This window comes from Eupeodes corollae, chromosome 3, assembly GCF_945859685.1.
Source record: "Eupeodes corollae chromosome 3, idEupCoro1.1, whole genome shotgun sequence".
Taxonomy (NCBI): Eukaryota; Metazoa; Arthropoda; class Insecta; order Diptera; family Syrphidae; genus Eupeodes; species Eupeodes corollae.
In genome coordinates, this window is record NC_079149.1 from 126,059,140 (window position 1) to 126,071,993 (window position 12,854).

The 12,854-nt window shown below is 34.8% G+C and overlaps 3 protein-coding genes across 3 annotated transcripts; 2 read left to right on the forward strand and 1 right to left on the reverse strand.

Annotated features, from left to right (window-relative positions):
• Window positions 1–1,170: 1,170 nt before the first annotated feature.
• LOC129949042 (PI-PLC X domain-containing protein 1) lies at window positions 1,171–4,480 on the forward strand. The gene is made up of 3 exons (XM_056060252.1): window positions 1,171–2,256; window positions 3,782–4,055; window positions 4,200–4,480. The coding sequence occupies exons 1-3, from the start codon at window positions 1,347–1,349 to the stop codon at window positions 4,435–4,437; spliced, it is 1,422 nt and encodes a 473-aa protein (XP_055916227.1). The 5' UTR covers window positions 1,171–1,346; the 3' UTR covers window positions 4,438–4,480.
• Window positions 4,481–7,033: 2,553 nt separating this feature from the next.
• LOC129949041 (zinc finger protein 595) lies at window positions 7,034–8,736 on the forward strand. Its single transcript, XM_056060251.1, has 2 exons — window positions 7,034–7,569; window positions 7,631–8,736. Exons 1-2 carry the CDS (start codon window positions 7,096–7,098, stop codon window positions 8,603–8,605), a joined length of 1,449 nt encoding a protein of 482 aa, XP_055916226.1. The 5' UTR covers window positions 7,034–7,095; the 3' UTR covers window positions 8,606–8,736.
• Window positions 8,737–8,774: 38 nt separating this feature from the next.
• LOC129949051 (50S ribosomal protein L27) lies at window positions 8,775–9,454 on the reverse strand. The gene is made up of 3 exons (XM_056060262.1): window positions 9,295–9,454; window positions 9,078–9,241; window positions 8,775–9,016 (listed from the first exon to the last, which is right to left on the reverse strand). The coding sequence occupies exons 1-3, from the start codon at window positions 9,356–9,358 to the stop codon at window positions 8,813–8,815; spliced, it is 432 nt and encodes a 143-aa protein (XP_055916237.1). The 5' UTR covers window positions 9,359–9,454; the 3' UTR covers window positions 8,775–8,812.
• Window positions 9,455–12,854: the final 3,400 nt, after the last annotated feature.

Genomic DNA, 12,854 nt, shown 5'->3' on the forward strand with positions numbered 1-12,854 from the left:
AGCCCAGCTAACGGATCTTTGGATTTCAGAAATATTATCGTTATTCAGCAGTTGCTATGGTCGTACTTAATTTGTCCTCATAAATTTATCTGGCGGCACAGATGGCCGCCAGGAAGGAATTTTATCTTCCTCCATTTTGAGAACCCACCCGAACTTTTTCTTTTTTTTTATCGGTTAGAAATCGGAAACTTTAAGAGCACAATCTTGATACGTCTTAACACGACGAGAGCACAAACCAGGCTCCTGCAATTGACAGCTATTCACACCACATTTGACATTTACTTATACTAACAATCTTAAAGGATGAGTTCGCACCTCGGTGTCATAGGTTAATTTGAAACTGACGTTATTTTGGAAGAGCATATACATCGAAATAAAAATAAAAACGAATGTATTCTTTGCAGCCTTAAATTGCAGACTATTTTCCTAAATCACCCGGTGGTGAGCACGTTCAAGATCGCGTAATTTACCGGTTTAGTTAAACACACTACAGAGCAGCTTACACCCACTTTGGCTTCTTCAAACCATTTATTAACATAATTCTCGCTCAGCTTGAGCCCAGAACCTATATAACTTCCAATTGAATTAAAGTGCTAACATGCGTTCCATATATAAACCACATATATCCACTTAATGGTAATTGAATTACTTCATACTTACAAAATAAAAATAAGCAACCATAAATAAATACAATGTTGAACATTAGTAACTTAAGTCAAACAAAGATGACAACAGATAAGCGAAGAAGGAGGGAATTTATTCAGTCAAAGTGCGAGTACATCAGACAGTTATGGAATACAGAGATTTATCAGCAAGCAACTATTTTAACAAAGAGAAACCTAAAACAAATAGAGAGTATAGTTGTCATATCGCCATAAATATATTTACATTAGTTCGACCAAATATCACGTATCTCTTTATTAGGCAGAGATCTTTATTTGCAGTCCAGAATAGCATTATTCGCGGGGAGTTCTTGGCAGACACGAAAGTGCAGTAGCGCATCGCAGCTTAATTACTTGGAATCCTAATTCTACACTTCCGGTCACTTGAATTTTACTGTTACAGTTTGAAAAATCATCAACAAGCTCAAAAATGTCCAACTTCCGGGGTATACCAATATAGAGACGAGATCAGAACAAAACAAACAGAGCGCAGCTCTTAGCGTTTTAAAACTTTCAAGTCTCAGATACGATCGAGCTTTCGACTTGATCGGTCTAGCGCGCGGCAAAATTCTTGTTCAAAATTTATATTTTTATATTCCAATAACGTTGTCGGTATATAAAAGATAAATAAAACTTATTTTTAACTTGGGAGAAGTGACTTTTGTTTTCAATAAACGATTGATAATGGCAACCTTGGCCTATTTGCTTACAACTGTCAGCTTTATCAATATTGCAGTTGCATCAGTGGATGTACAACTTTGGCTGTCAATAAGTGCACAACAGCGACAGTTAGAAGTGTCATGGGCGAATGCCAGATCTCATCCCGGTGATATGGTCTTGATAACTAATCAAGAACCGTTATCATTCGAAAAAGTGAAACTGCAAATGACAACTGAGACACTTGGTGACACTTTAGAGGGAAGCGGTAGTGATGCAGAAGATATCGGTGTAGTTCCAGTAGCTGAGGCTACACCAAAATCATTATTAGACGTGCTACCCTTAGATACGAGCAACAGTGCTGAGTCATCGTCGCAATTCTATTGGATTAGCAATGGTGGGATGGCAGACGTAGTGGCGTTGGTGCGGCCACTTCAATCAAAACAATGGTACACAACTCCGGTGCGCTTTGATTATGGTCTCTCACAAAATGTGACAGCTTATACAAAATGCTATGGCTATTGGGCAAGTTACGTCGATGAAAATGGAACTATTATAGCGAGTAATTGTATGCGGGCTTATCCAAAGTGGATGAATGAAATGCGATCGGTTGTGAGCGCGCTGAGAGTTCGTGATTTATTTATACCAGGAACACACGATTCGGGTTCGTATCGACCAAATTTTTCCCCATCAAAAAGAGAAACTATCGTTACGAAATATGCATTGACTCAAGACGATGATATTCGTGGTCAGTTGATGCATGGTGTACGGTATTTGGATATTCGAGTGGGTTATTATAAAAATACGCAGGATTTGTTTTATGTCAATCATGGTATAACCAGGCAGAGACCTCTGTCGGAGGTAGTTGATCAGGTTATGGATTTTGTTTTGGAGACAAATGAGATTGTGATATTTGGAGTTAAGGAATTTCCAGTGGGTAAGTTTAAAATACAATTTATGTATAAGAAACATTTGAAACCAATGTATTAACTGTCACTTTCGTTGACATCTATTATTGTCATTATTAGAAAATGGCTTCTCGTAATATTTATAGCATAACAGTTAAAAGCAATATGTTAAAATCTTTTTTTTAAGTATATTTTAAATCGTTTTGGGTAAGAAAATAGAAAAACAAATACTAATTCTTTACTCCATTTTAATGCGCACAATCATTGTTTACATCTTAATCAAGTTAATAACATTGTTGAGTTTATTTTAAAATGATCTACAATCACAATTTATTTTGTATTTTGTTCTTACATTCGTTTCCATTATTTCTATGTTTGCCTTATTGAGAAAAATCGTGATTAGTTTCGATGTAATAAGTGGACTATAAAATCATCATTATTTCTCATTCTCACTGATGTCATATAATATATGTAATTGATGTAGAAGCACACAAACAATAATTATATGTATTAAAAATTGGCCAAACAAAGATGTAATTAAAAATAAGGTGGCGTTCAAGTCCTCATACCATTGAAAGAGAATTATAAGTTTCGTAAATGATTGTAACTGTCAATTGCACGATGACATTTGTTAAATAAATGACAGTTTTCGCATGGTTCTTTTTGATGCAATACGTTTCAGCACTTATTATAATTTTCTATCTTTTCTTAAGAATGAAGTGAAAACGAAATTTAATTTTAAAATGTCAAAAGTTATTGGAACTAATTTTTGTGCCACCTTGTATACAAGTAGTATTGTTTTACGATTAGTACGATTTTAATTATGATTTTTTTTTTCAAAAATGGACCGATTCTATAAATAATAGTGGCTTGTATTCTATAGAATAATGTATGCAAGTACAAAAATATCACATTGATATTTGCATTAAAATTATTATTAATACAAAAACGCGACATGCTACCGAGTATTTTATAATTAATTAAAATTGCAGCGATACAGATATGATCAATGGGACTTAATTACGTTTAGTTTTTTTGTTGACACATCGAAAATCTTTGATAAAAACTATAACTATGAATTAACCTTTAACTCTCTACACATCAACTAGGGTTGCCATTTCTTGAACTAGCTCGTAAGTCCAATTAAAAATATATCCAGCCCGAAATTGAAGCCGAAAAAGTAGCCCAAGTAAAAGTTCAATCTCAATCATGCGGCTAACAGAATCCGTAAAAGGAGCTGGGAATTCATTTATTCGGAGTTTTGACATTTTTGTTAGGAATGTCAATTATAATTTAGTTTGTATTTAAAAAAAATAACAGAAAATAAAAAAAATAGATGAGGTATCAATATTAATAGTTAGAGAAAAATATTACCCAAGCTGTAACTTAATTATGACAGGACTGTCATAATAAAATGTATAACAGTAATTTCGGAAAAAGATAGATCAATTTCCAATTAATAGCCCAATTTGACAGGCCTGCAACAAATATTTCTAGTTGCAAAACGAACAATATTATAACAAAATGTGATCTTTTTTTTAAATTACTTTATAGGTTTTGGAAAAGGTCTCGGTGTGCATCGTCTACTAGTTTCATATTTAAAAAATCGATTTGGACAACTGTTAGTATCACCGGACGTGTCATGGCAAGTCTTTCTTGGTGACGTTTGGAAGATGAATCAAAATATATTTCTTGCATACGATCATGGACCAACACAATGGGAGTTTCCAGGCATTTTATTTGGTCCAGTTGAACAACGATGGGGAGATGTTCGCAACTGGGCACGTCTTGAGAAATATTTAATTGGAATCAATGAATATGATAGAATGTAAGTACACCTCTATATGAATATTTATTTGTGCATCATGTTCATTTATTTTCTTTTTGCAAACATGATACAATTTAATTTCGAATTGATTAAAATAAATTGCAATGTTTAAAATTGTTCACTCTATATTCTTTGTCGTCATAGGCGACTTTCAAGCCGTCCAGTTGCTGATATGGCAGAATTGACGCCTGATACATGGGGTGTTATAACTGACAAATATGGTGGATTACGAAAAATGGCCGATGAGGTTAATTGGAGAATAACTGATTTATATCGAGAACGTTTGGGTGAACATGCAAATATTGTTGCAGCTGATTTTATTCGAGGAACGTGTTTAATTGACATAGCAATTGAATTAAATAGTAAAAAAGTGATAAGATAATGAAGGAAAAAGTGTAAAATAAAAACGACTGCATAAAAATCCTCTTTATGATTTATTATTTTAACAGAAAGTATACTTTTCTTAATGCTTCGTTTAACGAATAACAATTCTAGTATGAAATTGAACTGCATTATTTTGGGTTTTCAACAAAAAAAAATATTGAACTATTCATACCCTACCTTAATATTTTATTTAAAAATTCTTGGAAAACGTTTAAAATTCTCAATAATTAACTAAAGGTCAGTTTTTATGGATATAATTGTCAGGTAAATTTTTAAGACTTCAATTGAATTCCATGAAATTTGATCCGAGATTAAAACATCTTTATTTATAATTTTATTTCATGTTATCTTGTTTTCTGTCTCTTTCTAACTATCACATGGGAAGAATATCACATATATTGACGTCTCCTAAGAAGAGGGAAATGGGGAAACCGTTTTTTTTTTTATGACAGTCATTTTGACATCTCATTATTTTATCTCACTCACATTTGATGTTTAAAAAGTGATAAGGACAGCCAAAATAAATGAAACTTAAAAATTAGTCACTGGAAAATATTTCCCAAAAATGTTTCTAATTGAAAATTGACTGAAATCTGTTATTGCATAAAATTAAAACGCAAGTCGGTTATTTTTTTGACATTATAGAATAAGCTGTTCAGGATAATAGAAAAATAAATGTATAGCGAACATGTAGTACCAGTGGCGTGATGGTTAGTGCGTAGGACTGTCACGCTAGAAGTCTTGGGTTGAATCCCTGTCTGTACCACTTAAAATTTTTCCACGGATACTCCCTGTTCCGAAAAATTGACAACTAATCCAAGAGTAATTGTTGTCATGAAAAGTGCTTTCTCAAGTTAGAAGCTCGAATTCGGCGTAAAAACTGAAGGTCCCCTCCTTACCTGAAATGTCTCGCACACAACAATGGTTGAGAGTGTAAAGCTAGGCGCGCTCATGCAACTTTTAGTTTAAAAACACTATAGACTTATATAAGAGTCCACGCACATGCAGAAACCATTCTGTCACCCATTTGAGCAACTTTTTATTTCGTGTTTTGACACAAACTAGACGATCCCACGAACCAATTCCCTAGTTGACAGCTGGATGAAACGATTGACATTGTAACGATTGATTTGGTTTACTACGATTGCAATCACTCAATCTTTTTGATGACCGAATCAATCACGATTGCCACATGTCTAGTAGTTTGTGTCACAAGGAATTACAGGTAACTTCTCGGACAGTCAAATTAATCGTTGAATAATTTGTTGCAAGTCCAAGACAGACAAAAATTTAGTCAAGGTGAATAAATTTTTCCTGTTGCTTTATTTCGTTGATTATTTTCGGAGTTGCTTATGTGCGCGATATTTGGGCAACTAACGATCGAATAATTTTGTTTCGAAAAATTTGCATGCGCGCGCCTAGTCTAAGTCTCTAGGTTCTCTACGGGTTGTTATTATTTATTTATTTATAGCAAAAACTAACACTTTTTGCCAAAGTAAGTTTTTTTTTTCTATCCCATAAACTTTTTCAAATCTTTGCTTAATAGCTTTTGAATCACATCAGGTTTTTAGAAAAAATGCCACCTTAAAAATGATAAAACCAACCAAAAACTCTATCTTATGGCTAAGGAAAGACATATAGTGGAGATCATTGTTTTTAGTTTTCCAATCTATCAATCCAATACTTCAGAAAAGACCTTAAATTAGTTTTCATAGATATCAACATCTGTTTCGCTGCCTAAAACCTTTTGACTATTCGTAAAATTAGATTGACTGCGTTCAATCTCGTGTTGGATAGGGTATCTTGGATAGGTGGATTTTTAGATACCTTGTTGAAAGAGTTGGATGGCTGTATTGAGATAGCTGTCAAAAAATAAAAACAACTTTCAGCTGTTCACAAAAAGCAGAGAAACATTTAGGCTTCGAAGTCAAAATTGTTGTAAGATAGCCTGGAAAATTGGTCAAGTACCAAACAAGAACAAAATAAGTCAATTTGAAACTTTCAAAAAATAGTCAATACTCACCTTCTAAAATTCGAAGGTAAATAGCTTCTTCATCGTCTATTATGTGCAAAACATCCTCAAATACAACTTCAACTAACATTTTGTATCTTTTTGTTTACCAACAAATACAAAAAGCTGAAATCAATTTTTAAATTTCTTGAAATTCAACCATGTGATGAATAAGCTGTTCTGTCAGATACCTACATACCCCAGAAATTCTTGGATACCTTTGGATTCCTTTTTTGTCATCTCAGCTGTTATTTAACACGTAAAACACTAACAAAAAGGTGTCCGGATACCCTATCTGACTGATATTGAACGCAGCCATTGAAATATCGAACAAATTTCGATACTGTCAAAAGGTTAACTTCAAAATTAATAAATCACTATTGCATTAAGCTTATATTTGGATCAATTCCATTTATTTATCATTCAATTCTTAAACAACGATGAAAAAGAAAAATAGGAAGGTTTTCTGCGGCTGACACCAGTCACTTTATCCTAATTACATAATTTTCGGATAATGGATATTTCACCATTATGTGTAAACCTTAAACCTAAACAAAGAAAAACAAAAGTACAAATGTCAGTTCGCCTTCTATATTTGTTTATGTTTTCGTTTTTTATTATCAAAAATTTGTAAAAACTACAAAAATGCTTCAGTATCAGGAAATTCCAATTAAATTCGAATCAAAAGTCTCAAAATATCTTGACGACCAGCGTAAAACTGGCACCTTCTGTGATTTAAAAATCGAACTTCAATCTGGCATCTCAGCTTGGGGACATTTTTGTGTAATTGGAGCTCAAAGTGAATTCATCGGGGGCCGACACTTTCTACAAAAATCACTACAATTTTCCATCCACAATCCGCTGAAGATTAAAATTCACAATTTCTCATGCACAGAATGTCTCCAAACAATTATTGACTTCTTCTACCAGGATGTCGTGTCTATCAGCAAAATCCATCAAGATCATTTCAAGAAATTGGCTAAAATTCTGTCGGTGAAGGAACTGGTCAAAGTGTTTTGCCTCGAGGATGGAAACGAAGAAGAAGACCAACCGCCGCAACAAGGTGATATAAATGTTGTGGTGGAAAATGTCTTCGAGGAGAAACAGAATTATTTTAAGGTATGTGTACAAAATACCCAAAAAATGTGAATTTCTTGAGTGAGTTTTTGTTTCTATTTAGGTTCGAAATCCCAAAGCTGTCAATAATGGAGCTCACAGCAAGGTGAACTATTGCATCGGTTGTGACTTTAAATGCTACAAAGTCCAAGATATGGTCGATCATATGACTACGTGCTCTGCCTGCAATCTCAATTGTTGTCTCTGCGAAGTTGGATTCTTCTCGACAAAAGACTTCGATGAGCATCTCAGGAAACATGTGGATTCAAAGCCATTCTTCTGCTTCGAATGTGACTCTAGATTCCTCACGAAAACCGCTTTGAATGTCCATCACCCTAAGCACTCCATTGAAACTCCATACATCTGCCCTCATTGCTCCAAAGCCTTCAAATGGAAGCAAGGCCTAAACAGTCATTTGCAGATCCACAAGAAGGAAAAAGAGATGCTGTGTGACGTCTGCGGCTACAGCACCACACACATGAAAGCCCTCAAATCCCACAAACTGACCCATACGGGGGAGCTCTTCAAATGCACCCATCCAGATTGTACGCATACGACAAACCGCAAGGAGAACCTCAAAATCCACATGGACACTCATAAGCAGGAACGTCCGTTTGTCTGTGAAGTTTGCGGTTATAAGTTTAGCCAGAATAAGAACTTAAAACGTCACGCCCTGAAGCACGCTGAGAATACAAAGCGACACAAGTGCCAATTGTGTGACTTTGATACTCATCGTTCGGATAAGTTGAAGGAGCATGTGCAAAAGGTTCACACGGAAAAGGCTGTCCAATTGGAACTTTCAGAGACAGTGGAGAACTCCTTTGAGCTGAAGACTGGCTTTGATGACTTCCCTTTGCCGGATCTGGCGAAGGAAACTGTCAAGAAAGTCCCTGTGAAGAGGAAACCCAGGAAAAAGCCGGAGTTTGTGAAGCCGAAAAAACAGAGAAAAATTAAACCAAAGGCTTTGGAGATAAAGGAAGAGAAGGTGGATGAGAAAGTAGTCGTGAAAGAACCAACAGCATTGGATCAAGGCACTTAACCCACCCTAAATGGAAGTTAACGCGAAGCTTCCTCAGGATCGTCAAGAAATGGCAAAGTGATAGGAGAACCAGAGTCTGGAGGACTACGTTTGGCACAGAAAAAAGCGTCTGGCTTCAGGATTTTTAAATAATTGGGAAAAGTCCTTAATAAAAATAGAAAAATGTACCTTCTTTTTCTCATAAAACTACTTTTATTTTCTTGGAACTTAAATCTCATCGATTAACTTAAAACGTTGATGTTGTTTCTCTGCGATGACATTGAAAAATTTCTTGTGAATCTGTTGATCCATGCGACCGGCGTAGTGACGCTGTATCCATGTATGATCCCAATTTGGTTCCAATTTTTCACACGTTACGTAAACTTTTCCATGTTCCATGGCGAACAAAGTTCCATTCCGTCCAAACCCAACCTGCCAAAAATCATAATTTTTATCTTTCAGTTTTCTTTTGATTATTTTGCTTTGAACTCACATTCAATCCAGGATGGAATCTGGTTGTTCTTTGAGTAGCTAGGATGGTACCTTGGGAAACATACCAACCGTCTTGTACACGCCAACCACGATGTTTTGGTCGAGGGTGTTTTGGATTGTTACGCGAACTACCTCCAGTTTTCTTACTCGCATTTCGGACAGTTGCTAAAAGTCAACTTATTGAATGACAATACTTGGAATGGAAGGAATTGACTTACTAAGCAAAGGTTGTTCCGCTTTAAGACATTGCAGGGATAATTTTTGTAATATTGATAAGGACATTGCTTATTTTTTTAAAAAGAAAATCACGAAAATTACAAGAATTTGGTTAAATTTATAAACAGCTGTTGTTGACGGATTTGACAGATAATTCTGTGTTTGAGAAGAACTGGTTGAAAATGAGTGCCTTCAGACACAAAAGAGTTTAGTTTTATATTTAAGCTACAGTTCGCACTGCAAATTAAAATTTAATGTAGCTTCTATTATGTACACTTTTATTTTCATTTAATAAAAAATATAAAAATAAATGATATAAACATATTTATAGTAGTATTTCTAACCACTCAATAAAAGCACTGAAAATTAACAATGATGTTTTTTAAACTTTTAAAGTCAAATATACATTTCAAAGGCTGAGTGCATATAAATACGAACTGCTTTAAGCACTATTCACATTAGCGCGACTAACGAACGGAGAATGAATTACCAAATGTGAGTTTATATACGTTTAAAAACATATTTTCACACAAATTCTTAACAAAACGATAGCACTATAGTTTCTATTTGATTTATGATGCATACTTTTACTTTTCAATATCATATATTAATGAAATTAAGAAAACAAATTTATTCGTCGCGAAAAAATTGTAGTGGATACGAACTGTCAAACTTTAATCGCGTTCCACATTATCAACACTCGCAACGAGTAAAATAATCGTAAGAAATTAACCTAAACAAATCATTCTTGTTTTGGTTTCGGTTGTGAATGGTGATCGGCTGTCGTTTCTAAAGCTAGTAAGTTTCGCAACCAAGTTGTTCTTTACCAAGGTCAAAATGAAGTCGAATGTTTCCTTTGACATCCTCAACTATGTAAAGAACTTTTCTGGACATTTTTCCAGCAGTCTTAATTAGGAAACATATTCTCCTTGAATTTTCCGATTTGCATTAAATGGATGCACATGAAATCTTTTTCTTGTTTTGTTTTTTAACAAGCGCACCAATAACTTTTTTTAAAAAAAATATAGCTTCGACTAAGATTTTCTCAATCAATTGTTTTCAAAACAAAACATAATAATGATAAACACAAAAAAAACAATCGTCAAAGTCAAACTTCATTACCGACGAATTGAAAACTCTCATGAGTAAGTAATGTCAAAATCGACGAATATTCGTTTATTCGTTGGTCGTTGGTCGTGCTCATGTGAAAAGTGCTTTGATTGAAACCAATCCGGAATATTTTATTTAATTTTAGTAGAACAATTAAATTCTGCTTATTCTTCTTATTTATCCACTGACAGATTTTTGACAAAAAAAATTGTCCGGTCAATTTTAATCAAGAAAAAAGTCTCAATGACAAAAATTTTCAATCAATATAAACGACCTTTCAAAGTGTAAGCTATATAAATAAATGAACTGGAACTTAAGCTAACCCTGCTTATAGGTTTTTGTTGTTGATAGACTCTCGTAAAAGCAAAGGCGTTTCACTAAATTATAATTAATTTTTTAAGTCATCTGTCATTTCTTTGCTTCAAAATGCTTTGCATATCAAAGAAACTATTGACATCTATTTTCATACAGTTTAACACAAATACAAAAATCGAGTTGAAAAGTTACTCCATATTTCTGTTGGAACGCTGACAGGCTTATTTCGTTTAGGAAAGGACGATATCATTGTAGAGCTGTTTTTTTTGTTATTTTTGTAGCGTAGCCTCAAGGTGGCGTTGGAAGTTTTACACAAAGTTAAGTAAAAAGAAACAATAGCTTATATCGCAGCCACTTGACTAATTAGCTGTTGTAGTTCCTCCAGCTTCTTACCCAGCATTCATTTTTTTAAAGAGCTAATTCTTGTTTACTCAAAGAACTTTTTTTATATATTTTTTTTTGAAATTTAATTTTGTAAGAAAACAAAAACTACCGACATCCAGCCAGATTTATTGCAAAAAGGCAGTACAAAATTTGACTAATCAAATAGATTAAGTAACTCGTGAAAGCACCGGATAAATACCGGAGGTCATATTTAAAAAATAAATTCCAAAAATCAATTCCAACAATATTTCTGGGTTGTTCTATTATTTAAAGTTCCTACGATCAGAATAAAACATCCACTAAAAAATAATTAGCTGTCAATCTAACTCATAAAGTTGTTAAAGTTGAATATAAAATTATTTAGACGTTTTGATTTCCTTCACACATTGATTTTTTTGTAGTGCATGGAACACGATTAGAATTGTTCTTTTTTTCATGACGGATGCAGTAGAGCTTTCAAATATCCTATTCAAACATTTTTTTATATATTGTATTGGTGTGAGTGAAAAGAGAGGAAAACCTACCAATAAATCCAGATCTGCATGTTTGATCTTAAATTGAAAATCAATCAATTTATTTTGCCCAATGGAAAGCAATAAAGCATGCCCGATGAGTGGAATCTCAGCATAGTGTGCCCGATACATAAGAAAGGAGACCCTCTAAACTGCGCCAACTACAGAGGCATCAGTCTCCTTAACATTCCATATAAGATCCTCTCTGCCGTATTATGTGAACGTCTGAAGCCATTCGTCAACAACCTGATTGGTCCTTATCAGTGTGGCTTCAGACCAGGAAAGTCCACTATCGACCAAATATTCACACTACGGCAGATCTTGAAAAAAACCCAGGAGCTTCAAATCGATACCCACCATCTCTTTATCGATTTTAAAGCCGCGTATGACAGCATCTATAGGGAAGAGCTCTACCGAGCAATGTCTAGTTTTGGCATCCCTGTCAAACTTTTCCGTTTGTGCAGAATGACGATGGAGAATGCACGCTGCTCTATCAAGGTCGGAAAAGATCTTACCGATGCATTTGATGTCAAAAAGGGTTTTAGACAAGGCGAGGCACTGTCATGCGACTTCTTCAACATCGTTTTGGAAAGAATTGTGCAAAACTCACCCGTCAACACTAGAGGCACAATCTTCCAAAGATCCATCCAATTACTCGGATACGCAGATGATATTGACATAATTGGAAGATCAAAGCGTGATGTCAGTGGAGCGTTTTTGAGCATTGCGACGGAAGCGAAGAAGATGGGTTTAGTGGTCAATGAGGGCAAGACCAAGTATATGCTGTCATCAAAATAGGACACTGAACGACGACGTATTGGACAAAACGTCACCATGGACAGCTATAACTTTGAGGTAGTTAAGGACTTTGTCTACCTAGGAACCGCTATTAATGCAGATAACAACACCAGCGCTGAAATCAAACGAAGAATAACTCTTGCAAATCGCTGCTTCTTTGGACTTAGAAGGCAATTGAGAAGTAAAGTCCTCTCTCGAGCATGTAAAATCACCATCTATAAGACACTCATCATCCCGGTTCTCATTTATGGCGCTGAGGCCTGGACCCTGTCAAAGAAAGATGAGAGCGTCTTAGGATGCTTCGAGAGAAAAATTCTTCGGGTGATTTTTGGTCCCGTACGCATAGATGGAGAATGGAGGAGAAGATATAACGACGAACTGTACAGGCTGTACAGCGACACTGACCTAATTAGCAGAATTAAAGTCCAACGGCTTAGATGGCT

Excerpts from the sequence above, each read along its gene's own strand:
- LOC129949042 (XM_056060252.1), top strand. The coding sequence starts at position 1,347 with ATGGCAACCTTGGCCTATTTGCTTACAACTGTCAGCTTTATCAATATT. Across the intron at positions 2,257-3,781 it reads AGTTAAGGAATTTCCAGTGG|GTTTTGGAAAAGGTCTCGGT; the intron begins GTAAGTTTAAAA and ends ATTACTTTATAG. Across the intron at positions 4,056-4,199 it reads ATCAATGAATATGATAGAAT|GCGACTTTCAAGCCGTCCAG; the intron begins GTAAGTACACCT and ends TTGTCGTCATAG.
- LOC129949041 (XM_056060251.1), top strand. The coding sequence starts at position 7,096 with ATGCTTCAGTATCAGGAAATTCCAATTAAATTCGAATCAAAAGTCTCA. Across the intron at positions 7,570-7,630 it reads AGAAACAGAATTATTTTAAG|GTTCGAAATCCCAAAGCTGT; the intron begins GTATGTGTACAA and ends GTTTCTATTTAG.
- LOC129949051 (XM_056060262.1), bottom strand. The coding sequence starts at position 9,358 with ATGTCCTTATCAATATTACAAAAATTATCCCTGCAATGTCTTAAAGCG. Across the intron at positions 9,242-9,294 it reads AGCGGAACAACCTTTGCTTA|CAACTGTCCGAAATGCGAGT; the intron begins GTAAGTCAATTC and ends GTTGACTTTTAG. Across the intron at positions 9,017-9,077 it reads GATTCCATCCTGGATTGAAT|GTTGGGTTTGGACGGAATGG; the intron begins GTGAGTTCAAAG and ends GATTTTTGGCAG.